This window comes from Phyllobates terribilis, unplaced genomic scaffold (assembly GCF_046119375.1).
Source record: "Phyllobates terribilis strain yellow unplaced genomic scaffold, ASM4611937v1 Scaffold_3__8_contigs__length_932513732, whole genome shotgun sequence".
Classification (NCBI taxonomy): Eukaryota; Metazoa; Chordata; class Amphibia; order Anura; family Dendrobatidae; genus Phyllobates; species Phyllobates terribilis.
The window spans coordinates 325,284,780-325,312,598 of record NW_027362763.1 but is presented as its reverse complement, the minus strand read 5'-3'; the positions used below and the strand labels follow the sequence as shown (position 1 = coordinate 325,312,598).

The 27,819-nt window shown below is 46.9% G+C and overlaps 1 protein-coding gene across 5 annotated transcripts in view; it reads left to right on the top strand.

Annotated features, from left to right (window-relative positions):
* LOC141259325 (probable cation-transporting ATPase 13A5) overlaps positions 1-27,819 on the top strand; it is a 1,017,982-nt gene that overhangs the window by 740,153 nt on the left and 250,010 nt on the right. For 4 of the 5 annotated variants that reach the window (XM_073675091.1, XM_073675090.1, XM_073675087.1 and 1 more), the window contains one exon: positions 19,331-19,420. The exons of the other annotated variant lie outside the window; for it this stretch is intronic. In XM_073675091.1, the coding sequence (XP_073531192.1) occupies positions 19,331-19,420 (90 nt within the window). The remainder of the gene's footprint in view (positions 1-19,330; positions 19,421-27,819) is intronic. 5 annotated transcript variants of the gene reach the window in all.

The window sequence follows — 27,819 nt, the reverse complement described above, 5'->3', positions numbered from 1 at the left end:
CTAATGTTGAGCGCAAGTGCTCACTACTTGAGGTTGCATCGGGTGCTCGGGTATGCACCGAGTATAGCGGGTGCTCAAGTGACATGCTCGAGTCTCTGCCCCAAATGTTTTGCAGCTGTTATACAGCCAAAAAAACTTTGCATGTTTAGTTTTGGGTGTCTAATAACCGTGAAACATGCGTGGCAGAGACTCGAGCATGTCACTTGAGCACCCGCGATACTTGGTGCATACCCGAGTACCCGATGCAAACTTAAATAGCGAGCACTTGCACTCAAGACTATTGACAACTTATTTAATATGGTGACCTAATGTTATGAAATTCTGTGTCGTACCTCTGGATTCAAAATGTTCACTATGGGGGGGAGGGGGAGGTGGTTTCCACTATTTAGGCACATCAGGGACTCCACAAACGCAACATTGTGTCCGCTAGTTATTCAAGCAAATTTCAAGCTCTCCTCCCCTTTCAAACCCTGCCGTGCACCCAAACAGTGGTTTTCCCCCACATATGATGTATCGGCTTACTCGGGAGAAATTGCACAACAAATTGCATGGTGAAATTTGTCCTCTTAACCTTTTGAAAATGCAAAATTGGGGGCTGAAAAAACTTTTTGTTGAAAAAATGTGAAAATTTTATGTTTACGGCTCTATGTTATAAATTTCTGTGAATCACACGGGGGGTTCAGGGTGCTCACCACACATCTAGATAAGATCCCTAAGGGATATAGTTTCCAAAATGGGGTCACTTGTGGGGGGTTTCCACTGTTTAGGCACATCAGGGGCTCCCCAAACTCAACATGGCGTTCGCTAATTATTCAAGCAAATTTTACATTCAAAAAGTCAAATGACGCTCCTTTCCTTCTGAACCCTGCTGTGCGCCCAAACAGTGGTTTTCCCCCACATATGGGGTATCGGCTTACTCAGGAGAAATTGCACAACAAATTCCATGGTGAAATTTCTCCTCTTACCCTTGAGAAAATGCAAAATTGGGGCCTGAAAAACATTTTTGTTGGAAAAATGTGAAAATTTTATTTTTATGGCTCAATGTTATGAACTTCTGTGAAGCACCTGGAGGGTTCAGGGTGCTCACCACACTTCTAGATAAGTTCCCTAAGGGGTCTAGTTTCCAAAAAGGGGTCACTTGTGGGGGGTTTCTACAGTTTAGGCACATCAGGGGCTCCCCAAACGCAACATGGTGTCCGCTAATTATTCAAGCAAATTCTACATTCAAAAAGTCAAATGACGCTCCTTCCCTTCCGAGTCCTGCCGTGCCCCCAAACAGTGTTTTTTCCTCACATATGGGGTATCTGCTTCCTCAGGGGAAATTTCACAACAAATTTTAGTGTCCATTTTTTCCTGTTATCCCTGCTAAAATAAAAAAAAATTGGATCTAAAGTAACAATTTTGTGAAAAAAGTTCATTTTTTTCTTCCACATTCCAAAAATTCCTGTGAACCACATGAAGGGTTAATAAACTTCTTGAATGTGGTTTTAAGCATCTTGAGGGGTGCAGTTTTTAGAATGATATCACTATTGGGTATTTTCTGTCATAAAGGCTCCTCAAAGTCACGTCAAATGTGATGTGGTCTCTAAAAAAATGGTTTTGTAAATTTTATTGTAAAAATGAGAAATCGCTGGTCAACTTTTAACCCTTATTGCTCCCTACTAAAATAAAATTTGGGTTCCAAAATTGTGCTGATCCAAAGTAGACATGTGAGAAATGTTATTTATTAACTATTTTGCGTGACATACAGTACAGATCAAAAGTTTGGACACACCTTCCTATTTAAAGATTTTTCTGTATTTTCATGACTTTGAAAATTGTACATTCACACTGAAGGCATCAAAACTATGTATTAACACTAGTGTTGAGCGAGCATGCTCGACACTGCTCGGTACTCGCGCAAGCATCTCACTACTCGGGATGTTCGGCGAGCACCGAGCATTTCCGGGTTTCTCGGGCGGGAGCACGGGTCTCCGCCCTGCACGTTTAGCGATCTTTACAGAGCCAATGAACATGCAGGGATTGCCATCCAGTCACTGTTATGATGCAGCCATGTTCTTTGTGGGCATTACAGTGATTGGCTGGCCGCACAGCATCACCTCGAGTATTTAAAACCTGGCGCCGCCATCTTGGACACCGTCGCTCCAGGTCAGACAGTGTAGGGTCAGTGCTGCTGCACTAGGGAGAGATTTATCCTGCGAAATAGTTAGTGTAGGGTCTCTAAAGCCTGCCAAATCAAACAAACAGTCCTTCTCAGGACTAATATCCATCCCAGATATCAGGCAGGCAGGCAAGCAGGCTGTATAGGAGACGCAGTGGTTATACCAGCAAACGCCGCATTACAGTCCTGTGTGCTCCCATTGGTCAAATTGCTCGACTTATCACCCCGGTCTCAGGGGCCAGGAAAATTATTTTTTTTTTCATCTAAATCCTGTATTTTTTTTTCCTCAGTCAGACGTTCCAAATACGCATCTTATTGACCTTTTGGTATTCCCCCACCCCCCAAAAAAAAAAATTGAGTGTGTCTGTAACTGTTCAGACACCAATATATCTGTTTAAAAGAGTCAGGTGTAGGCCAGAAAAATATAACTGTGGTTTTGCTGTTCCACGGGTCAAATCTTTGTATTATCCTGTTTTTCGCATTTTTTGCCGTAAAAAAACAGTAATAGTGTCTCCCTGATTGTTCAGACACAAATATATCTGTTTGAAATAGTCTGGTGTAGGCCAGAAAAATATAACTGTGGTTTAGCAGTTCCACGGTTCAAATCTCTGTATTATCCAGCTTTTGGTATTTTTTCCGTAAGAAAAAAACAGTAATAGTGTCTCCCTGACTGGTCAGACACCAATATATCTGTTTGAAAGAGTCTGGTGTAGGCCAGAAAAATATAACTGTGGTTTAGCAGTTCCACGGTTAAAATCTCTGTATTATCCTGTTTTTTGCATTTTTTGCCATAAAAAAAAAACAGTAATAGTTTCTTCCTGATTGTTCAGACACAAATAAATCTGTTTGAAAGAGTCTGGTGTAGGCCAGAAAAATATAACTGTGGTTTAGCTGTTCCACGGTTCAAATCTCTGTATTATCCAGCTTTTGGTTTGTTTTCCGTAAAGAAAAACAGTAATAGTGTCTTCCTGATTGTTCAGACACAAATATATCTGTTTGAAAGAGTCTGGTGTAGGCCAGAAAAATATAACTGTGGTTTTGCAGTTCCACCGGTCAAATCTCTGTATTATCCTGTTTTTGGCATTTTTTGCCATAAAAAAAACAGTAATAGTGTCTTCCTGATTGTTCAGACACAAATATATCTGTTTGAAAGAGTCTGGTGAAGGCCAGTAAAATACAACTGTGGTTTTGCAGTTCCACAGTTAAAATCTCTGTATTATCCAGCTTTTGGTATTTTTTCCGTAAAGAAAAACAGTAATAGTGTCTCCCTGATTGTTCAGACACAAATATATCTGTTTGAAAGAGTCTGGTGTACGCCAGAAAAATATAACTGTGGTTTTGCAGTTCCACGGGTCAAATCTCTGTATTAGCCTGTTTTTGGCTTTTTTTGCCGTAAAAAAAAACAATAATAGTGTCTCCCTGATTGTTCAGACACAAATATATCTGTTTGAAAGATTCTGGTGTACGCCAGAAAAATATAACTGTGGTTTAGCAGTTCCATGGTTAAAATCTCTGTATTATCCAGCTTTTTGTATTTTTTCCGCAAAGAAAAACAGTAATAGTATCTCCCTGATTGTTCAAACACAAATATATCTGTTTGAACGATTCTGGTGTACGCCAGAAAAATATAACTGTGGTTTTGCAGTTCCACGGGTCAAATCTCTGTATTATCCTATTTTTCACATTTTGTCCGTAAAGAAAAACTTTTTTGCAATTTTTGCCATTAAAAAAAACAGTAGTAGTGTCTCCCTGATTGTTCAGACACAAATATATCTGTTTGAAAGATTCTGGTCCACGCCACATAACTATTACTGTGGTTTTGCATTTCCACGGGTCAAATCTCTGTATTATCCACTTTTGGGCCTTTTTTACATAAAAAAAAAGTTTGAGTGTGTCACTGACTGTTCAGCCCCAAATATATCTATTTAAAAAAGTCTGGTATATGTCAGTAAATTAGAACTGTGGTCTTGCATTTCCATAGTTCAAACCTCTGTATTATCCATCTTTTGGCCTGCTTTACGTAAAAAAAAACAGTAATAGTGTCTCCCGGTCTGTTCAGTCACAAATATATCTGTTTAAACGATTCTGGTGTAGGCTAGAGAAATAGAACTGTGGTTTTCCTCTTCCACGGTTTTAATCTCCTTTTCGTTACCCTTTTTCCATTGATAGTGCAAATGTATGCTAATTTACTTCCTTTACAATTGGCAAGGCGCATGGCAAGGGACGTGGAACTGGACGTTCTTGTGATGGTGCTTGTAGAGGACGGGGCCGTGGCCAAGGTGAAGATGTGCCACAACCAACAGCCACATTTTCTCGCTCCCACTTCTTGACCGAATTACTAGGGAAGCACACTACAACACCAGTATTGCGAACTGATCAGTGTGAACAGGTTATTAATTGGATAGCAGATAATACTTCCAGTTACCTGGGTACCATCACCTCCGGTCTGTCTTCCACACGGTAAAGTTTTAGAAGGCATGAGTCTCGACCGCCTACTCCTCCTCACCCTGATGCTCCTTCCTCCCACCATGCCGAGTGTCATCGGACAGCAACTGATCCCACAGTTGGACACTCTGAAGAGCTGTTCACTGGTCCATTTCCATATTTGTGCCCCTCGCCTGCTCCACTTGAAGTGGTGGAAGAGGAGATCCCATGTAGCGATGCCCAAATATTTGAACAGCCACGGCCAGCGGAAGTCGACGCTGGCAATTTGTCACAAGAGGTGGATGATAACGAGACACAATTGGCACGAAGTAAGGAGGAGGATCGTGGTGCGCAAGTGGAAGATGAGGATGTGGTGGATGATCTAGTAACTGACCCAACGAGGCAGGAGGACACGCAGAGCGAGGCTAGCAGCACACAGGGGGAAGGAGGCAGAGTACCCCAACGGGCAGGAAGAAGCAGTGTGGTGGCCGCACACAGAAGGCGGGCAACAGTTCCCCGTAACACCAACACGAGGGACGTTGCCAGTACAACCGGTAGGTCTTCCAGAGTCTGGAATTTTTTTAAAGATTCTGCTGATAACCCCAAAAAGGCCATTTGTACCACCTGCCATGCCAGCATCAGCAGGGGTGAAAAAACTACCAGCCTGACCACCACCAGCATGAACAGGCTAATGGCAGCTAAGCACCCGACTTTGTGGGGCGAACCCCAGGGTCCACGACCAGTGTCAGCCGGTGTCACCACTGCTTCTTCCGCTGTTGTGCGTGTAATAGATCCCCCTGTTGTGCGTGCAAGGCAATCCCCTGTCCATACTGCATGCAAAGATACCCCCTCCTCTCAGTCTTCACTTGTTATGGCAGTTTCTCAAGAAACAGCATCAACGTCCACGTCCCACAGCAGCGTTCCATTGTCCATATCCCAGAGCTTTGAATGAAAGCGCAAATTTGCAGCCAGTGCCCCACAGGCCACAGTCCAAAATTCGCACATTTCACGACTGCTTGCGTTGGAAATGCTGCCTTTTAGGCTGGTGGAGACGGAATCCTTCCGCCACCTTATGGTGGTGGCCATCCCTCGGTACTCGGTCCCCAGCCGACACTATTTTGCCTGGTGTGCCATCCCCGCACTACAAAAGAACGTGTCCCAAAACATCTGCCGTGCCCTCACGCAGTTACTGGAAGAGTCCACCTGACAACGGACACGTGGACAAGTGCTTGGGGCCAGGGATGGTACAGCTCCCTGACGGCACACTGGGTAAAGATAGTGGAAGCCGGGACCCAGTCGGACCTTGGGACGGAACACATCCTCCCCACACTGAGGATTGCAAGCCCTATGTCAGTCAGAGTTGCCCCCACAGTGTACAGCTCCTGCGCATCATCCTCCTCCTCCTCCTCATGTTCAGCCTCCATCTCAGATATCAGCACATCAGTTACAAGCTGGAAGCACTGCAGTACTGCCTCAGCCAAGCAGCAACAGGCTGTGCTGAAACTCATAAGCTTAGGTGATAAACCTCACACTGCTTGTGAGTTGTGGACCGCTGTGAAAGAGCAGGCAGATCTGTGGCTGAGATCGCTGAACCTACATCCAGGCATGGTCGTGTGTGACAATGGCCGTAACCTGGTGGCGGCTCTGAGGCGAGGCGATATCACACACGTACCATGCCTGGCTCATGTACTTAACCTCGTGGTTCAGCGGTTTCTTAAATCTTACCCCGAGTTGCCAGATCTGCTCGTCAAAGTATGCCGCCTGTCAGCTCATTTTCGCAAGTCGTCTACAGCTTCCGCTGCCCTTGCTGTGTTGCAGCAGCATTTGCAGCTTCCGGCACACTGACTGGTGTGTGATGTCCCCACACATTGGAACTCTACCCTCCACATGTTGCAAAGGCTTTGTGAGCAGAAGAGAGCAGTTGTGGAGTACCAGCTGCAACAAGACAGATATTCAGGTCAGACTCCACACATAAGACCTCAAGAGTGGACCTGGATGTCTGACATATGTACCATCCTGACAAACTTTGAGGAGTCCACCAAGATGGTGAGTGGCGATGACGCCATCATTAGCATCCCACTTGTCTGTCTTTTGCAACACTCTCTGCAGAGAATTAAAGAGGAGGCATTGCAGCCAAAGTATGATGAGATGGATCAAGAAGCCGCAGCGGGCGATTATACACAGCCCTGCCTCATCTCATCCCAACGTGCTTTAGGGGACAATGAGGGAGAGGAGGAGGAGGTGGAGGAGTAGGAGAAAGAACAGGAGCTGGTATCATGCGCTGTAGACGGTAGTACCTGTACTACTGTCATACTGTCAGTTCAGCGTGGGTGGCCTGAGGACAGGGGGGAGGAGGAGGAGGGGAGCATGGTCAGTCGTCATCTTGGTGAGGACACGGAAGTCTTGCCCGTTACCAGTCTGGCACGCATGGCTGACTTTATGTTACGCTGCCTTAACCATGACCCTCGCTTTGTCAAAATGTTGGGTGACAGTCATTACTGGTTAGCGACACTTTTAGACCCCCACTACAAGGAGAGCTTTCACTCTCTTATTCCTGAGGTGGAGTGGTCTACAAAAATGGGGCAGTACCAGAAGGCCCTTGCTGCAGAACTGTTAAAAAAAATTTCCATCTGAACACGCTAGCGGCAGAGGTCACAGTTCGTTGCCCAACCAAGGCATACAGGCGAGAGAGACGCAACTCCAATCCAGCAGAAGCAGGGGAACACTGTCAACATTCTGGGACAGTTTTCTAAGACCCGCCCAGCTTACAGGCCCTGAGGCGCGGGGTACTCTCACAAGGAGTAAAAAGTTTCAAAAGATGGTGAGGGAGAACCTTGCCGACCGTACCAGCGTCCTCCTTGATTCCTCTGTGCCTTTTAATTTTTGGGTATCCAAGCTGGACACTTGGAATGAACTCACTCTGTACGCCTTGGAGGTCCTGGCCTGCCCTGCCACTAGCGTGTTATCGGAGCGTGTTTTTAGTGCCGCTGGGGGAATTATAACTGATAAGCGCACTCGCCTGTCAACTGACAATGCTGACAAGCTGACCCTTATCAAAATGAACAAGGGCTGGATTGGGCCAGACTTCTCATCACCACCAAATGACAGCAGAGTAACATAAAGTCAAATCCACTGTGTTATTTCGGCAGGTGTATTCCCATGCACCGCTTCACACCCACACATGGGTATATGCTTCCTCATTTTAGCTGTATTTTGCTCTTCTCCTTATCCTCAGCCTCCACCACCACTATACCAGCAGGGTGACGGTGGTCCGTGTTGCCAGCATTGCAAGTTCCTCCGTATTCATTTTTGGCAGCTTTGGCTTGGAAGGCATAGGCGAAGGCTATGGGAGACCTACTCCCCAATAATGGGAATAATGTTTGTAAGATGCAATGCTGCATGGATCTTGTTTGCCAGCATTGCAAGTACCTCCGTCCTAATTTTTGGCAGCTTTTGCTTGGAAGTCATTAGCAAAGACTATGGGAGACCCACTCCCCAATAATGGGAATAATGTTTTTAAGATGCAGTACTACATGGCTCTTGCTTGCCAGCATTGCAAGTTCCTCCGTTCTAATTTTTGGCAGCTTTTGCTTGGAAGGCATAGGCAAAGACTATGGGAGACCCACTCCCCAATAATGTGAATAATGTTTTTTAGATGCAGTACTGCATGGCTCTTGTTTGCCAGCATTGCAAGTTCCTCCGTCCTAATTTTTGGCAGCTTTTGCTTGGAAGGCATATGCAAAGACTATGGGAGACCCACTCCCCAATAATGGGAATAATGTTTTTAAGATGCTGTACTGCATGGCTCTTCCAAGGGGCATTTAAACCGTCTTGTTAAGCTACTGCAACCTGCACGTCTCTTCCAAGGGGCATTTAAACCGTCTTGTTAAGCTACTGCGACCTGCATGTTTCTTCCAAGGGGCATGTAAACCGTCTTTTTAAGCTGCTGCGACCTCCACCGCTCTTCCAAGGGGCATTTAAACTGTCTTGTTAAGCTACTGTAACCTCCATCACTTTTCCAAGGGGCATTTAAACCATCTTGTTAAGCCACTGCGACCTGCACGTCTCATCCAAGGGGCATTTAAACCATCTTGTTAAGCTACTGCAACCTCCACGTCTCTTCTAAGGGGCATTTAAACCGTCTTGTTGAGCTACTGCAACCTCCACATCTCTGCCAAGCGGCATTTAAAACATCTTGTTAAGCTACTGCGACCTTCACTTCTCTTCCTAGGGGCATTTAAACCATCTTGTTAAGCTACTGCGACCAGCATGTCTCTTCCAAGGGACATTTAAACCGTCTTGTTAAGCTACTGCGACCTGCACGTCTCTTCCAAGGGGCATTTAAACCCTCTTGTTAAGCTACTGCTACCTCCACGTCTCTTCCAAGGTGCATTTAAACCATCTTGTTAAGCTGCTGCGACCTGCACGTCTCTTCCAAGGGGCATTTAAACCATCTTGTTAAGCTACTGCGACCTGCACATCTCTTCCAATGGGCATTTAAACCATCTTGTTAAGCTACTGCGACCTGCACGTCTCTTCCAAGGGGCATTTAAACCATCTTGTTAAGCTACTACGACCTGCACGTCTCTTCCAAGGGGCATTTAAACCGTCTTGTTAAGCTACTGCAACCTCCACGTCTCTTCCAAGGGGCATTTAAACCATCTTGTTAAGCTACTGCAACCTCCACGTCTCTTCCAAGTGGCGTTTAAACTGTCTTGTTAAGCTACTGCGACCTGCACGTCTCTTCCAAGGGGCATTTAAACCATCTTGTTAAGCTACTGCAACCTGCACGTCTCTTCCAAGGGGCATTTAAACTGTCTTGTTAAGTTACTGCGACCTGCACGTCTCTTCCAAGGGGCATTTAAACCGTCTTCTTAAGCTACTGCAACCTCCACCGCTCTTCCAAGGGCCATTTAAACCATCTTGTTAAGCTACTGTAACGTCCACCAGTTTTCCAAGGGGCATTTAAACCGTCTTGTTAAGCCACTGCGACCTGCACGTCTCTTCCAAGGGGCATTTAAACCATCTTGTTAAGCTGCTGCGACCTCCACCACTTTTTCAATGGGCATTGATATTGTCTTTTTATTCCACTGCGAACTCCACCATTCTTCCAACGGGCATTGCATTTCCTCCTAATTTTAGTCAGCTTTTGCTTCTCAATGCATAGGCGAACAATAAGGGAGACCCACTCCCCAATAATGGGTAGAAGGTTTTTAGTATGCTGTAATCCACGTCTGTTTCAAGGGGCATTGCAGTTCCACATAATTTTTGGAAAGCCTTCCATTCACTGCTTTGGCCTATAGTGCACAGGAGACCCAGTTGCTATAAATGGAAAAAAATGGTTTAGTTAAGGTCCTCTGACCTTCATGTCACTTCCAAGGGGCATAGGAGTGCCTCGAAATTTTTGGTAGGCATTGCACTCTCTGCATGCCCTATAACTGTGTAGCCGAACTTCTCCCTTTGGTACAGAAACATATCCTACTAGACATGTTTGGTTGACTGGCCTAATATTATTGTGAATGGTCCCTGTTCCTCCTGCTCTTTCTCCTTTGCCACCACCTCATCCATCATTCATCACCTGAAGCTTTGTTTTAACGGGAGTCATAGAACTGGGATAGTAGCAGGAAAACATCCAGCAATTCTCGAAGGAGGTAGGATATGCGTCAACACGCTGACCACATCAGGCCTAGCCGCTACTGCATACATTCACTTGCATTCCAAGAAAACAAAGCAGATGCTAACTTCTATCATCATCATCATGCCCCTCACCTTGGCACTCTCAACTCCCCTGATGGAGAAGCCAGGGCCCACCAGAGGAGTCTTGTTCTCTGGTGGGCTCGTCCAATGCTGCCCTAAAGCTGGCCGGGCTAAGAAAAGTGTGTGGGGGAAGTTCAGCGGAGAAATCGGTGCGGCTGGGGACCGAGTGTGGAGAGCCGGCCGCCCCCTGGCGGCTCGGGACCGAGCATGGACACTCGGCCGCCGGGCGGCTGGGGACTGACTATGGATACCTCGCTGTCGAAGCAGCCATGAGGTAGTGGCCAGCTTCAGCCTCCTTCAAACTAAAAGGCCCCATTTCAAGCGCAAGCTAGCAGTATGATATTGCAACCTGGGGGTGGGTGGGTGGTAGGTTGCACACTTAGGCTTGCATTCCAAGAAAACAAAGCAGACGCTAACTTCAATCATCATCATCATGCTCAACACCTTGGCACTCTCAACTCCCCTGATGGAGAAGCCAGGGCCCACAGGAGGAGTCTGGTTCTCTGGTGGACTCTTCCAATGCTGCCCTAAATCAGGCCGGGCTAATAAAAGTCTGAGGGGATGTTCCACGGAGAAATAGGGGCGGATGGGGATCGTTTATGTACACCCGGCCGCGCCCAGGTGGCTGGGGACCATGCGCTGACACCCAGCCACCGGGTGGCTGGGGACTGAGTATGGATACCAGTCCAAAGACACAGCCATGACATGTTGGCCGGCGTCTGCCTCCACATGCCTAAAAGGCCCAATTTCAAGTGCAGGCAAGCTAGCAGTATGGTATTGCAGCCTGGGGGTGGGTGGGTGGCAGGCTGCACACTTACGCTTGCATTCCAAGAAAACAAAGCAGATACTAACTTCTATCATCATCATGCTCCTCTCCTTGGCACTTTCAACTCCCCTGATGGAGAAGCCAGGGCCCACCGGAGGAGTCTGTTTCTCTGGTGGGTTCGTCCAATGCTGCCCTAAAGCAGGCCGGTCTAAGAAAAGTGTGTGGGGGAAGTTCAGCAGAGAAATAGGGGTGGCTGGGGACCGAGTATGGACACTCAGCCGCCCCCTGGTGGCTGGGGACTGAGCGTGGACACTCGGCCGCCAGGCGGCTGGAGACTCAGTATGGATACCTCGCTGCCGAAGCAGCCATGATGTAGTGTCCAGCTTCGGCCTCCTCCAAACTAAAAGGCCCCATTTCAAGTGCAAGCTAGCAGTATGGTATTGCAGCCTGAGGGTGGGTGGGCTGCAGGTTGCACACTTACGCTTGCATTCCAAGAAAACAAAGCAGACGCTAACTTCTATCATCATCATCATGCTCCTCACCTTGGCTCTCTCAACTCCCCTGATGGAGAAGACAGGGCCCACCGGAGGAGTCTGGTTCTCTGGTGGGCTTGTCCAATGCTGCACTAAAGCAGGCCGGGCTAAGAAAAGTTTGTGGGGATGTACCGCGGAGAAATAGGGGCGACTGGGGACCGTTTGTGGACACCCGGCCACGGGGCAGCTGGGGACCGAGTATGGACACCCGGCCGCCCCCTGGCAGCTGGGGACCAAGCGTGAACACCCGGCCGCCGGGCGGCTGGGGACTGAGTATGGATACCAGGCCAAAGATGCAGCCTTGACATGGTGGCCGGCGTCTGCCTCCACATGCCTAAAAGGCCCTATTTCAAGTGCAAGCAAGCTAGCAGTATGGTATTGCAGCCAGGGGGTGGGTGGGTGGCAGGCTGCATCTTTGCGCTTGCATTGCAAGGAATGGGGGAGGTACAATTGAACACTGCCCTGGGACAAGGACTTGCACGGTGATAGTTGCAAGCCTGCATCTTCTGATGTGGCAACGATCACTTCTGATGGGCCCACTTTTAGGCAGTGACCTGGGTGTCAGAGATGCTTCCAGGGGTCTTCCCCATGCTGTTCCCATGTCTTTTCAGCACTGTATGTATGTGTCACACAGCACATGGGCAGATAAGGTTGTAATATGTTAAAATGACATTTCCCGGTGAATGCATTTGTCACAGTTGAAAGCAATACAAAAGTGCAAAAACGCATAAAAAATGCTACTTGTGAACATAGCCCAAGGTGTGGAGGAGTATTTTTGTTTTTGGTTATTTATTTTGCCTTATACACAAGTCTTTACCCTGGAAAGGAAGTCCCTTAACATATTTCACAGGAAAATACTTTCAGTTTAGTTTTTGAACGTTTTCTTGTGAGCCCGTAAAAGTGGCTTAATACCTCTGACAACGTTGTTGACAGCAGTGACCTGGGGGTCAGAAATGCTTCCTGGGGCAATGCCCATGCTGTCCCCATGTCTTTTGAGCACTGTCACTATCCTTTTGGGCACTTTTTAGGCTTTCTACAGACTGCCAGGGCTGCCGCCGCAAAAATGCTCGGGTCTCCCATAGACTAACATTGGGCTCATTGCTCGGGTCGAGCACCCAAGTATCATGGCGTGCTCGGCCCGAGCTTCGAGCACCCGAACATTTTAGTGCTTGCTCAACACTATTTAACACATGTGGAATTATATACTTAACAAAAAAGTGTGAAACAACTGAAAATATGTCTTATATTCTAGGTTCTTCAAAGTAGCCACCTTTTACTTAGATGACTGCTTTGCCCACTCTTGGTATTCTCTTGATCAGCTTCAAGAGGTAGTAGCCAGAAATATTTTTCACTTCACATGTGTGCCCTGTCAGGTTTAATAAGTGGGATTTCTTGCCTTATAAATGGGGTTGGGACCATCAGTTGTGTTGTGCAGAAGTCAGGTGGATACACAGCTGACAGACCTAGTAAATAGACTGTTAGAATTTGTATTATGGCAAGAAAAAAGCAGCTAAGTAAAGAGAAACGAATGGCCATCATTACTTTAAGAAATTAAGGTCAGTCAGTCTGAAAAATTGGACAAACTTTGAGTGAAGACAAACACGATATATCGTATTAACAGGATATATTGAAGCAGGCTAACATATATTATAGCAGGCAGGTATAGGCAATAAGCGATCAGTAAACAGTCTCTAGAGACGGTTGTGATGTCAGTACCAACCGATAGATGTCCCAGGTCCAGAAACGCACAGTCCTCTAGATCCTGAACCCGGACCAGGCTCCTTGCAGAGAGTAGGCTGAACTGCAGGTGGATGCAGAGCGGGTCTTTGCACACAGATGAAAGTCCGGATAAACGGCAGGCAGGTAACAGGTGGGGAATCCTAATGTAGAGAAGCAACAGGCACGATGCAAGTCCTTCAAGCTTGGCAGCAGGTAAGATACAAGATACACAAGCAAAGTACAGTTGGCCAGAGTCTCTTTATATTTATAGCAAACAGGAAACAGGAGATATCAGACAGGAAGTAATATGGCCTCCGAGGCTGTCAACTCCATTTTGGATAAAGGCTAAAACCGGACAGAACAGATACATGATTCAGATCCTTACACTGGCTCACATGAGGACCGCCCCAGGAAAGTAAGACCAAGAGTCACCTCTGCTTCTGAGGATAAGTTTATCCAAGTCACCAGCCTCAAAAATCGCAGGTTAATAGCAGCTCAGATTAGAGACCAAGTCAATGCCACCCAGAGTTCTAGCAGCAGACACATCTCTACAACTGTTAGGAGAGTTTGTACAACAGGCCTTCATGGTAAAATAGCTGCTAGGAAACCACTGCTAAGGACAGGCAACAAGCAGAAGAGACTTGTTTGGGCTAAAGAACACAAGGAATGGACATTAGATCAGTGGAAATCTGTGCTTTGGTCTGATGAGTCCAAATTTGAGATCCTTGGTTCCAACCACTGTGTCTTTGTGCGACGCAGAAAAGGTGAAAGGATGGACTCTACATGCCTGCTTCCCACCGTGAAGCATGAAGGAGGAGGTGTGATGGTGTGGGGGTGCTTTGCTGGTGACACTATTGGGGATTTATTCAAAATTTAAGGCATACTGAACCAGCATGACTACCACAGCATCTTGCAGCGGCATGCTAATCCATCCGGTTTGCGTTTAGTTGGACCATCATTTATTTTTCAACAGGACAATGACCTCAAACACACCTACAGGCTGTATAAGGGCTATTTGACCATGAAGGAGAGTGATGGGGTGCTATGCCAGATGACCTGGCCTCCACAGTCACCAGACCTGAACCCAATCGAGATGGTTTGGGGTGAGCTGGACCCCAGAGTGAAGGCAAAAGGGATTGTTGGAAGACCATTTCCGGTTACTAACTCTTGAAGCTCATCAAGAGAATGCCAAGAGTGTGCAAAGCAGTTATCAAAGCAAAAGGTGGCTACTTTGAAGATCCTAGAATATAAGACATATTTTCAGTTGTTTCACACTTTTTTGTTAACTATATACGGTAATTCCACATGTGTTTATTCATAGTTTTGATGCCTTCAGTGTGAATGTACAATTTTCATAGATATGAAAATACAGAAAAATATTTAAATGAGAAGGTGTGTCCAAACTTTTGGTCTGTACTGTATCTCTCTGATTTACGGCATAAAAATTAAAATTTTGAAAATTGCAAAATTTTCAACATTTTCGACAAATTTCCTTTTTTTCCCCAAATAAATAAGTAATATTGAAGAAATTTTACCACTATCATGAAGTACAATATGTCACGAAAAAACATTCTCAGTATCAGCGGGATCCGTTGAAGCGTTCCAGAATAATTACCTCATAAAGTGACAGTGGTCAGAATTGTAAGAATTGGCCTGGTCATTAACGTGCAAACCACCCTCGGGGGTAAAGGGGTTAAAGTTACCGCCTGCAGGGAAAAAAAACACAGCGCGCCGCTGATCTGACCTGTTCTGAGTAGTGATGAGCGAGCACTAAAATAATGCTCAGGTACTCGTTGCTCGGGTCGAGCAAATTGGAATTCTCGGGTGCTCGACCCGAGCAACGAGCCCAATGTAAGTCTATGGGAAACTCGAGCATTTTTCAGGCGGTTGTATAGAAGGCAAAATAAATAACCAAAACCAAAAATACTCCTCCACACCTTTGGCTATGTTCACACGTTGCGTTTTTGACGCATTTTTGCACTTTTGCATTGCTTTCAACCAAGACAAATGCATTCACCAGGAAATGTACTTTTAAGATTTTACAACCTTATCTGGCCATGTGGTGTGTGACACATCATCAGACACATGCACACAGTGCTGACAAGACATGGGAACAGCATGGGGAAGACCTCTGGAAGCATCTCTGACTTACAGGTCGCTCCTTAAAAGTATGTCCCTCATAAGTGATCCTTGGCGCATGCGAAGATGCCTCCCGCCATGCACCTGTCATTGCAGACTTGCAACAATCACTGTCCATGTCCTTGTCCCACTGCAGAGTTCAGTTGTCCCTACCCCATTCCTTGGAATGCAAGCGCAAGTATGCAGGCAGCCAGCCCCCCACCCACCCACAGGCTGCAATACTATACTGCCAAATTTTTGACAGCGGCTTGCACTTGAAATATGGCCTTTTAAGCTCGCGGAGGCGGAAGATTTTCACAACCTCATGCCGGCGGCGGCCGGGTGTCCATACTCGGTCCCCAGCCGCCACTATATTTCCCGGTACTGCCTCTGCCTTCCACAAGCACTGGTCCCACAACGATACCCGTGCGCTCCCAAGTGCACTTACTGGGAAGGACCGCCTCACCACAAACACGTGGACAGGTGAATGTGGCCAGGGACGGTACAGAGCCAGTCCACAACTTTTTTTTGCTGACCGTTGTATTTAGCTCGGTGAAAGGACTGGCATAGAGGGAAACCCTATTTACCCTGCATGTCTTTTCTCACAGGAAGTCCTGTAATGCAGCTTGTTGCAGAAGCAAAGGCAGCCCGTCCAACATAAACTCGCCCTTGTCGGTGGTGCTTTGACACACACACACATCTTTCTTTGCGCATTTAATTTCGTGTATACAGAGTTGAACAATGGCCTGATCTGTTATGCGGTTAGAGAAATAACATGCATAAGCATGGCCGATCCACATTAAAAAAGCAGCCATACAGTGTCCGGGAACCTTTCCACACACTTTTCTTAGCCAGGACTGCATCTTGGCAGGGTTGGACTGTCCCACCAGAAAATCCTCTGGTGTGCCTTGGCTTCTACCTCAGGAAAGTTCATGATAACGCTAACTTTGCAGCTGCTATGGGTATCTTCAGCGGGGGAGAAAGGTTAGCCCTCAGAATCAAATCCTATGGTGGGCACAATGTTTTTCAATCTGAAAAAGCTTCTCAGTGGGAGTTGTATTTCACCACAGCCATATTCTTTAGCTCAGTGAAAGGACTGGCATAGAGGGAAAACTTATCTACCCCGGCTGTCATTTCTCCGACACCAGGTTCCGCCCATTGTCACACACGACCATGCCAGGCTGTATGTTCAGCTGTGAGAGTCTCCGATCAGGCTGCTGTGTTACAGCTTTCAACAACTCTGCAGCGCTGGGCGGTTTGTCAATTAAACATTAAGCATGTTATCTTCAGCACACCCTGTTGCCGCTTGGTCAAGGCAGTGCTGCAGTGCTGTCAGCTTGTGACTGATTTCGTCATTTCGGAGATGGAGGAGGAGGAGCATGAGCTGAACAATTTTATTACATTGTTGTTAAATTGGTGACGCTGTTTTTTTATACTAAAGAAAGATCCTATTGTTTTGTTTTTTTAAGTTTTTTTTTTAAGACAAATGCATTCACCGGGAAATGTCATTTTAACATTTTACAACCTTATCTGGCAATGTGGTTTGTGACACATCATCAGACACTTCCTGTTTGATTCATGATGGAGGGACTCTGAAAGTCATAAAGCCTATTTTTATAGGGACATCAGACGGCCCTTACTATTCTTAAAAGGCCAGCAGTCGGCCCTAGCTATTGTTAGAGAGCCATCAGCCGGCTATGCTTTGTTGTTCCCATTATTAACAAGTGGGCCTCCTATACAGTTATTGCGCATCTAGTGACTGCAAGGGCTGCCAAAAATTTGGACGCAGCCCAATACCCCTTTGAAGAGACATAGAAGAGGGTCTCAGTAAAAAAAATGTTACCATTATAAAGGAGCAGGTCTCCTATAAGTGGTAATGCTCATGCTGTGACTGCAAGGGCTGCCAAAATTTAGGAAAAACCCGACTAAGAATTTAAAGACACAGAGCAGGGCCACAGTAACAAGGTGCGACATGTTCCCATTAGAATGGAGAGAGTCTGCTATACAGTTATAGGGTATGCAGTGAGTCCAACGTCTGACAATTTTAGGAAAAACCCCACTAAGAATTTAAATACATATGGAGCAGGGCCGCAGTAACAAGTACGACATGTTCCCATTAGAAAGGAGAGAGTCTGCTATACAGTTATTGGGTATGCAGTGAGTCCAACGTCTGACAATTTTAGGAAAAACCCCACTAAGAATTTAAAGACACATGGAGCAGGGCCACAGTAACCAGGTACGACATGTTCCCATTAGAAAGGAAAGTGTCTGCTATACAGTTATAGGGTATGCAGTGAGTCCAACGGCTGACCAATTTTAGGAAAAACACCACTAAGAATTTATAGACACATGAAGCAGGGCCACAGTAACAAGTACGACATGTTCCCACTAGAAAGGAGAGAGTCTGCTATACACAGGGCCGGCCTTTGGGGCGTGCCAGCTGTGCAACTGCACAGGGCGCCTCAAACTTGAGAGTGAAGGGGGGCGCTGCGCTGGCTCCCTCCCCGTCGGTATTTTTCTTATGGAAGAGCAGAGAGGGAGCGCCCAGCGTTTCTTCTGTGCTCAGGCGCCGGCGCCCCCTCTCTGCTCTGAAATGTCCGGCCGGGACCCGGGCGCGCTGCACTCTCTCCTCCTCACACACAGGGGCGGAACTACCGCCCGTGCAGCCGGTTCATTGAACGGGGGCCCCGAGGGAGAGGGGGCCCCTTCAGCCTCCAGCAGGGCCGCCATCAGGGCATGACTGCCCTGACTCCAGTATGGGGCCCGGCCGGTAGGGGCCCCCTTGGGGGCCCCCCTCTTGTGTGTCTCTCTCCTCATGGGGCCCCCGGCCCCATGCTAAGCGCCGGGGCCGGAACATCTCTGTCATGATTTCTCTGACTTCCGGTCATGTGACGGCACCGTCACATGACCGGAAGTCAGGAGAACCTGGTGTCATCGATTTGGACGAGGATTCTGCAGGGATCGCATGGGGGTAAGTATAACAAGTTTTTTTTTTTTTTTAAATACAATTTACTAGGAGTGGGGGGAATGGGAGGTGCACATGTGGGGGAGGGGAATGAGAGAGGTGCACATGTGGGGGAGGGGGATGAGAGAGGTGCACATGTGGGGGAGGGGGATGAGAGGTGTGCACATGTGGGGGAGGGGGATGAGAGAGGTGCACATGTGGGGGAGGGGGATGAGAGAGGTGCACATGTGGGGGAGGGGGATGAGAGATGTGCACATGGGGGGGATGAGAGAGGTGCACATGTGGGGGAGGGGGATGAGAGAGGTGCACATGTGGGGGAGGGGGATGAGAGAGGTGCACATGTGGGGGAGTGGGATGAGAGAGGTGCACATGTGGGGGAGGGGGATGAGAGAGGGGCACATGTGGGGGAGGGGGATGAGAGATGTGCACATGGGGGGGTGAGAGCTGCACATGGGGGAATTGGGAGAAAATGAGCTGCACATGGGGGAATTGGGAGTAGGGGGATAATGAGCTGCACATAATGAATGTGGGGTGGGGGACAGTAAATGATGATGGGGTGGGGAGAGCAGGACATGATATAATGAATTGGGGCAGGGGGTGCATGTAAATAATGAATGCGGGGAGCAGGAAGTATAGAGTAGGGGGCGTTGCGGATGCAGGAGTGTAACTGGTAACAAATTGGCGGAAAGAGTAGAGGTTCTAATTAAATTATATATTAAGTGCCTATTTACAGTTAATGGGGGCACCGTGGTGGATTACAATTTATATTTGGAATGGTAGGTTGTATAATAACTAACCATATATTGATGGTGGATACACGTCTGTATTCAGCTGCGTAATGTAGAAGTTGGGGAATGTGCTCTAGATAACTGTGTTATTTTATGCAGAGACGAGTCCTGTCTGGAAGACGTAATGGCGGTCTGTGCTGGATGAAGGAGAAAAGCGTAGCTGAAGGACTTCACCTAGAGACGTCACCAGTGAGTCAGTGTATTACATGTACACTTACACTATATACTATGTACCGGGCTCCTGTGTATAATGTCACTGGTGATCACTGTATTACCTGTACACTGACACTATATACAGAGCTCCTGTGTATAATGTCACTGATGATCACTGTATTACCTGTACACTGACACTATATACAGAGCTCCTGTGTATAATGTCACTGGTGATCACTAGATTACCTGGACACTTACATTATACATACCATGTATAGAGCTCCCGTGCATAATGACACTTATGGTAATATTAGTAATGTGGTGGTAATATTAGTAATGTGGTGGTAATATGTGGTCTGGTCATGGTGTGGCAGTTTTTCCCCCTTCTGTGTGGTATTATTCGGTCACTATGTTGTGGTAATATGTGGTCTGGTCATGGTGTGGCAGTATTCCCTGTATGTGGTATTATTGGTCATTTTTAAAAAAAAATGTATATGACACATTCCCTTAAAGAAAACTAAATAAAAATATATCTAAAAAGAGTATTGGATATTTTAAGAAAATTTTAATAGGTTAGAGTAGGGCCCTGCCAGAAGAGTCTACCTTATCGTGGTGGCGGCTTTAAAACTTTTCAACTTTTGTTGCTTGTTATTACTTGATCATTTGATTAATAAAAAATGCACTTGTTGTTTTCACCTACATGAGTTTAATTTTTTTTCTTTGGGGGGGGGCGCCAAGAGGGATTTCGCACAGGGCGCCATATACCCTAAGGCCGGCCCTGGCTATACAGTTATAGAGTATGCAGTGAGTCCAACTGCTGACCAATTTTAGGAAAAACACCACTAAGAATTTAAAGACACATGAAGCAGGGCCACAGTAACCAGGTACAACATGTTCCCATTAGAAAGGAAAGTGTCTGCTATACAGTTATACGGTATGCAGTGAGTCCAACGGCTGACCAATTTTAGTAAAAACACCACTAAGAATTTATAGACACATGGAGCAGGGCCACAGTAACAAGTACGACATGTTCCCACTAGAAAGGAGAGAGTCTGCTATACAGTTATAGGGTATGCAGTGAGTCCAACGGCTGACGAATTTTAGGAAAAACCCCACTAAGAATTTAAAGACACACAGAGCAGGGCCACAGTAACAAGGAATGACAAATTCCCATTAGAAAGGAGTGAGTCTCCCATAGTGTTGGCCTATGCAGTGAATGCAAGGGCTGCCAAAAATTTGGAGGCACTTCAATGCCCCTTGGAAGAGACATGGAGGATGGCCTCATAAAAAAATGTTCCCATTAGAAAGGAGCGGGCCTCCAATACTTGTAATGCCCATGCACTAAGTGTATGGGCTGACAAATATTTACCCCTGGAGGGTATACATGAACATACTGTATCAAAAATTTTTTTTACCGGCATCATAAACACCATTTAAAAAATTAGGTGGGTGTTACATCACGGACCACGGTCACCCTGGTGATATGGTGGTGGAGGATGAGGAGAAGGAGGAGGACAAGAGCAAATAGCCAAAATCAGGAAGCGTTTACCCATGTGTGGGTGTGAAAAGGTGCATGGGAATACGTCTCTCAAGAAAAGACACTGGATTGGAGTTTATGTTACGCTGCTATCATTCGGTGGTGTTGAGAATTCTGGCCCAATCCAGCCCTTGTTCATTTTTATAAGAGTCTGCCTGTCAGCATTGTCAGTTGACAGGCGGATGCGCTTGTCAGTTATAAATCCACCAGCGGCACTAAAAACTCGCTCTGATAAAACACTGGCGGCAGGGCAGGCCAGGACCTCCAAGGCATAGAGAGCCAGTTCATTCCACGTATCCAGCTTGGATACCCAATAATTATAAGGCACAGCAGAAACACGGAGGACGCTGGTACGGTGGGCAAGGTACTCCCTCAGCATCTTCCCAAATGAGGGACAGTTTTCTCAGACACTCCCAGAGGTGTGGGGTACTCTCACAAGGAGTGCAAAGTTTGGGAAGATGCTGAGAGAGTACCTTGCCGACCGTACCAACGTCCTCCATGATTCCTTAGTGCCTTTGGGGAGTCCTCAAAGTTTTGGAGGATGGTACATATGTCTGACATCCATGTCCACTCCTGAGGTCTTATGTGTGGAGTCTGAACTGAATACCGACGGCATTGTTGATGCTGGTACTCAACAACGGAACTTTTCTGCTCACAAATCCTTCCCAATATCTGCAGTGTAGAGTTCCAGCACGATGGGACATCACACACCAATCTGTGAGCCGGAAGCTGCAAATGCTGCTGTAACACTGCAAGGGCGGCGGAAGCTGTAGATGACTTTCTAAAATGGGCACACAGGTGGCGTTCTTTAACAACCAGATCCGGAAGCTCTGGGTAGGATTTGAGAAACCGCTGAATCACGAGGTTATGCACATGGGCCAGACATGGTACTTATGTGAGCTTGCCTTGCCTCAGAGCCGCCACCAGGTTCCGGCCATTGTCACACACGACCTTGCCTGGCTGTAGGTTCAGCTGTGGGAGCCACAGATCTGCCTGCTCTTTCAGAGCTGTCCACAACTCTTCAGCATTGTGCGTTTTTTCACCTAAGCATATTAGCTTCAGCACAGCCTGTTGCCGCTTGGCCGAGGCAGTGCTGCAGTGCTTCCAGCTTGTGACTGAAGTGGGTATTTCAGAGATGGAGGCTGAAGAGGAGGATGATGCTGAGGAGGATGAGGTACAGGAGCTGTAGAATGTGGGGGCAACCCTGATTGACCTAGGGCCCGCAATCCTTGGCGTCGGGAGGACATGTTCCGTCACAAGGTCTAACTGGGTCCCGGCTTCCACTATGTTAACCCAGTGTGCCTGAGTGAGATGTACCGTCCCTGCACTTGTCCACGTGTCCGTGGTTAGGTGGACATTGCCGGTAACTGCATTGTTGAGAGCACGGCTAATGTTTTGAGACACGTGCTTGTGTAATGCGGGGAGGCACACCGGGAGAAATAGTGGCGGCTGGGGACCGAGTACCAAGGGACGGCCAGTGCCATCAGGTTACAGAATGCTTCCGTCTCCACGAGCCTAAAAGGCAACATTTCGAGCACAAGCAGTCGTGAAATGTGAGAATTTAGTTGTGTGGCCTGTGGGGCATTGGCTGCATATTTGCGCTTGCGTTCCAAGGACTGGGGTATGGACAACTGAACTCTGATCCGGGGCAAGAACATGGACGTGCTTCCTGATGCTGCTACTTGAGAGTGTGCAATGACAGGTGCAGGGCAGGAGGCATCTTTGCATGCACCATGGACAGGGAATTGGCTTGCATGCACAATAGCCGAAGAAGCTATGGTGCCACCCGCAGACACTGTTCCTGGACCCTGGGTTCGGGCCACAAAGTCGGGTGCTTTGCTGCCATGTGACTGATGATGCTGGTGGTGGTCAGGCTGGTCGTTTTGCCACCCCTGCTGATGACGGCCTGGCAGGTGGTGCAAATGGCCTTTTTGGGGTTATCGGCAGAGTCTTTTAAAACAAACAGACTCGGGAAGACCTAACAGTTGTACTGGCAACTTCCTTCATGTTGGTGTTACGGGGAAAGGTTGCCTGCCTTCTGTCTGCGGCCACCACACTGCTTCTTCCTAACTGTTGGGGTGCTCTGCCTCCCTCCCCCTGTGTGCTGCTGTCCTCGCTCTGCATGTACTCCTGCCAGGTTGAGTCAGTTACTATATCGTCCACCACCTCGTCTTCCACTTCCGCACCCTGGTCCTCCTCCTGACTTTCTGGCAATTGTGTCTCATCATTGTCCACCTATTGTGACACTTTCTCACCGTCGCCTTCGTGTGACCGTGGCTGATCAAATATTTGGGCATCGCTACACATGATCTCCTCTTGCCCCACTTAAAGTGGACCGGGCGAGAGGCCCGAATCTATAAATGGAAAAGTGAACAGCTCTTCAGAGTGTGCACGTTTGGGATCATTTGTCTCTGGGTACTTGGCATGGTGGGAGGAAGGAGGATCAGGGTGAAAAATATGCGGTCCAGACTCACGGCTACTGAGACTTGACCATGTGGAAGACAGGGAGGTGGTGGTGTTGGCTAAGTGACTGGAAGCATTATCCGCTATCCAACCAACAACCTTTTGACACTGCTCTGGGTTCAATAGTGGTGTGCTGAAGTCCCCTATTAATTGGGACAGGAAGGTCAGGAGAGAGGATGTGGGTGTTTGTTGTGGCACAATTTTGGCTTGCCCACGGCCTTGTCCTCAGCCTCTGCATGCACCATTACCATCACGTCCAGTTCCCCGCCCCTTGCCTCGTGCCTTGCCCATTTTAAATGTAGGACAGTATCTGCCACACTCACTACAAATGACTGAGTTTAGAGTGAACTTATGTGTGATCCGTTTGATGGAGAAAACAGAGTTTTAAATACCTGGCCTGTAGGTAAGTAGTTTGAACAGCAAACTGCGGTGAATTGCTTCAATGACACACGAAAGGCAATTTTTAATGGAGGCCAGAAATGGCAGTATTTTCTGACAACGTATCTGTGATCTGATTGACGGAGAAAACACAGTTTTAAATACCTGGCCAGTAGGTAAGTAGTTTGAACAGCAAACTGCGGTGAATTGCTTCAATGACACACTAAAGGAAATTTTTAATGGAGGCCAGAAATGGCAGCATTTTCTGACAATGTATATGTGATCAGTTTGATGGAGAAAATACAGTTTTAAATAGCTGGACGTTGCCGCTTGGCCGAGGCAGTGCTGCAGTGCATCCAGCTTGTGACTGATGTGGTCATTTCGGAGATGGAGGCTGAGGAGGATAAGGTGCAGGATCTGTAGACTATGGGGGCAACTCTTATTGACCTAGGACCCGCAATCCTTGGTGTCGGGAGGACGTGTTCCATCCCCAGGTCTGACTAGGTCCCGGCTTTCACTATGCTAACCCAAGGTGCCATCAACGAGATGTACTGTCCCTGCCCACAAGCACTTGTCCATGTGTCCATGGCTAGGTGGACTTTCCCGTAACTGCATTGTTGAGAACACGGCTAATGTTTTGGGACACGTGCTTGTGTAATGCGGGGACGGCACACCGGGAGAAATAGTGGCGGCCAGGGACCGAGTACCGAGGGATGGCTAACGCCATCAGGCTGCGGAATGCTTCCGTCTCCATGAGCCTAAAAGGCAACATCTTGAGCGTAAGCAGTCGTGAAATGTGGGAATTTAGTAGTGTGTTCTGTTGGGCATTGGCTGCGTATTTGCACTTGCGTTCCAAGGACTAGGGTATGGACAACTGAATGCTGCACTGGGACATGGACGTGGACGTGCTTCCTGATGCTGCTACTTGAGAGTGTGCAACGACTGGTGCAGGGCGGAGGCATCTTCGCATGCACCATGGACAGGGGATTGGCTTGCATGTACAACAGCGGAAGAAGCAATGGTGCCACCTGCAGACACTGTTCCTGGAACCTGGGGTTCGGCCCACAAAGTCAGTTGCTTTGCTGCCATGTGCCTAATCGTGCTGGTGGTAGTCAGGCTGAACATTTGCCACCCCTGCTGAAGCTGGCCTGGAAGGTGGTGCAAATGGCCTTTTTGGGGTTATCGGCAGAGTCTTTAAAAAATAACCAGACTCGGGAAGACCTAACAGTTGTATTGGCAACTTTGTTTGCGTCGGTGTTACAGGGAACGGTTGCCTGCCTTCTTTCTGCGGCCACCACACTGCTTCTTCCTGCCTGTTGGAGTGCTCTGCCTCCCTCCCCCTGTGTGCTTCTCTCCTCGCTCTGCATGTCCTCCTGCCAGGTTGGGTCAGTTACTATATCATCCACCACCTCGTCTTCCACTTCCGCACTCTGGTCCTCCTCCTGACTTTCTGGCAATTGTATCTCATCATGGTCCACCACTTGTGACACTTTCCCGCCGTCGCCTTCGTGTGACCGTGGCTGCTCAAATATTTGGGCATTGCTACATGCGATCTCCTCTTGCCCCGCTTCAAGTGGACCAGGCGAGAGGCCTGAATCTATAAATGAGAAAGTGAACAGCTCTTCAGTGTCCAAGTGTGGGATCAGTTGTCTCTGGGCACTCAGCATGGTGGGAGGAAGGAGTTTCAGGGTGAGGAATATGCAGTCCAGACTCCCCTAATAACTGGGACAGGAAGGTCGAGCGAGAAGATGTGGGTGTTTGTTGTGGCACAATTTCAGCTAGCCCACGGCCTCGGCCTCTGCATGCAGCATCATCACCATTATGTCCAGTTCCTCATCCCGTGCCACATGCCTTGCCCATTTTAAATGGAGGACAATATCTTCCACACTCACAACAAATGACTGAGCGAACTTATATGTGATCCGTGTGATGGAGAAAAACACAGTTTTAAATACCTGTCCTGTAGGTATGTAGTTTGAACAGCACACTGCTGTGAATTGCTTCACTGACACACTGAAATTTCTTTTTAATGGAGACCAGAAATAACAGTATTTTCTGACAATGTATATGTGATCCGTTTGATGGAGAAAACAGAGTTTTAAATACCTAGCCTGTAGGTAACTATTTTGAACAGCAATCTGGTGTCAATTGCTTCACTGACACTCTGAAACAAACTTTCAGTATTTTCTGAAAACGTATATGTGATCCATGTAATGGAGAAAACACAGTTTTAAATATCTGGCCATTAGGTACAGTTGTGCTCAAAAGTTTACATACCCCGGCAGAATTTTTGTTTTCTTGGCCTTGTTTCAGAGAATATGAATGATAATAAAAAAACTTTTTCTCCACTCATGGTTATTGGTTGGGTGAAGCCATTTACTGTCAAACTACTGTGTTTTCTCTTTTCACATCTTAATGACAACCAAAAACATCCAAAAGACCCTGATCAAAAGTTCACATACCCCAGTTCTTAATACCGTGTTTTGCCCCCTTTAACATCAATGACAGCTTGAAATCTTTTGCGGTAATTGTGTATGAGGTTCTTTATTTTCTCAGATGGTAAAGCTGCCCATTCTTCTTGGCAAAAATCTTCCAGTTCCTGTAAATTTCTGGGTTGTGTAGCATGAACTGCGTGCTTGAGATCTCCTCAGAGTGGCTCAATGATATTGAGGTCAGGAGACTGAGATGGCGACTCTAGAACCTTCACTTTGTTCTGCTGTAGCCAATGACAGGTCGACTTGGCCTTGTGTTTTGGATCATTGTCATGTTGGAACGTCCAAGTACGTCCCATGCGCAGCTTCCGGGCTGATGAGTGCAAATTTGCCTCCAGTATTTGCTAATAACGTGCTGCATTCATCTTTCCTTCAACTTTTACCAAGTTTCCCGTGACTTTGTAGCTCGCACATCCCCAAAACATCAGCAATCCATCTCTGTTCTTTACAGTAGGAATGGTGTTCCTTTCATCATAGGTCTTGTTGACCTCTCTCCAAATGTAATGTTTAAAGTTGTGGCCAATAAGTTCAATTTTGGTCTCATCACTCCAAATTACCTTGTTCCAGAAGTTTTGAGGCTTGTGTCTGTGCTGTTTGGCGTATTGTAGGCAAAATACTTTGTGGCATTTGCACAGTAATGGATTTCTTCTGGTGAATTAACCATGCAGCTAATTTTTCTTCAAGTGCTTCCTTATTGTGCATCTTGAAACAGCCACACCGCTACTTTTCAGAGAGTCCTGAATTCCAGCTGATGTTATTTGTAGGTTTCTCATTGCATTCCGAACAATTTTCCTGGCAGTTGTGGCTGAAATTTTTGTTGGCCTACCTGACGGTGGTTTGATTTTTACAGAGCTCCTGATTTTCCATTTGTTAATCACAGTTTGAACGTTGCTGACTGGCATTATCAGTTCATTGGATATCTTCTTGTATCCCTTTCCTCAGTTATACAGTTCAACCACCTTTTCCCGTAGATCCGTTGATAATTCTTTTGCTTTCCCCATGACTCACAATCCAGAAACGTCAGTGGCTGGATGAAATATGCAAGAGTCTGTCTGGATCCCAGAAACTCACTCAGCTTTTATGCACACACATTGATTACCAGCAAACAGATGACAGGTGAGGATGTTACTTTTAGTAAGCATTCAAACCAATTTGTGTCAAATTCTGTGCATGTTATTAGGCCAAAATCACCAGAGTATGTGAACTTTTGATCCGGGTCATTTGGATATTTTTGGTTGTCATTAAGATTTGAAAAGAGAAAACGCAGTAGTTTTACAATAAATGGCTTCACCCAACCAATAACCATGAGTAGAGAAAAAGTTTTTTTGTTATCATTCACATTCTATGAAACGAGGCCAAGAAATAAAAAATTCTGCCGGGGTATGTAAACTTTTGAACACAACTGTAACTATTTTGAACAGCAATCAAGTTTTTAATGGAGGTCAGAAATGGCAGTATTGTCTGAAAACGTATATGTGATCCGTGTGACGGAGAAAAAATAGTTTTAAATACGTGGCCTGTAGGTAACTATTTTGAACAGCAATCTGGTGTCATTTGTTTCACTG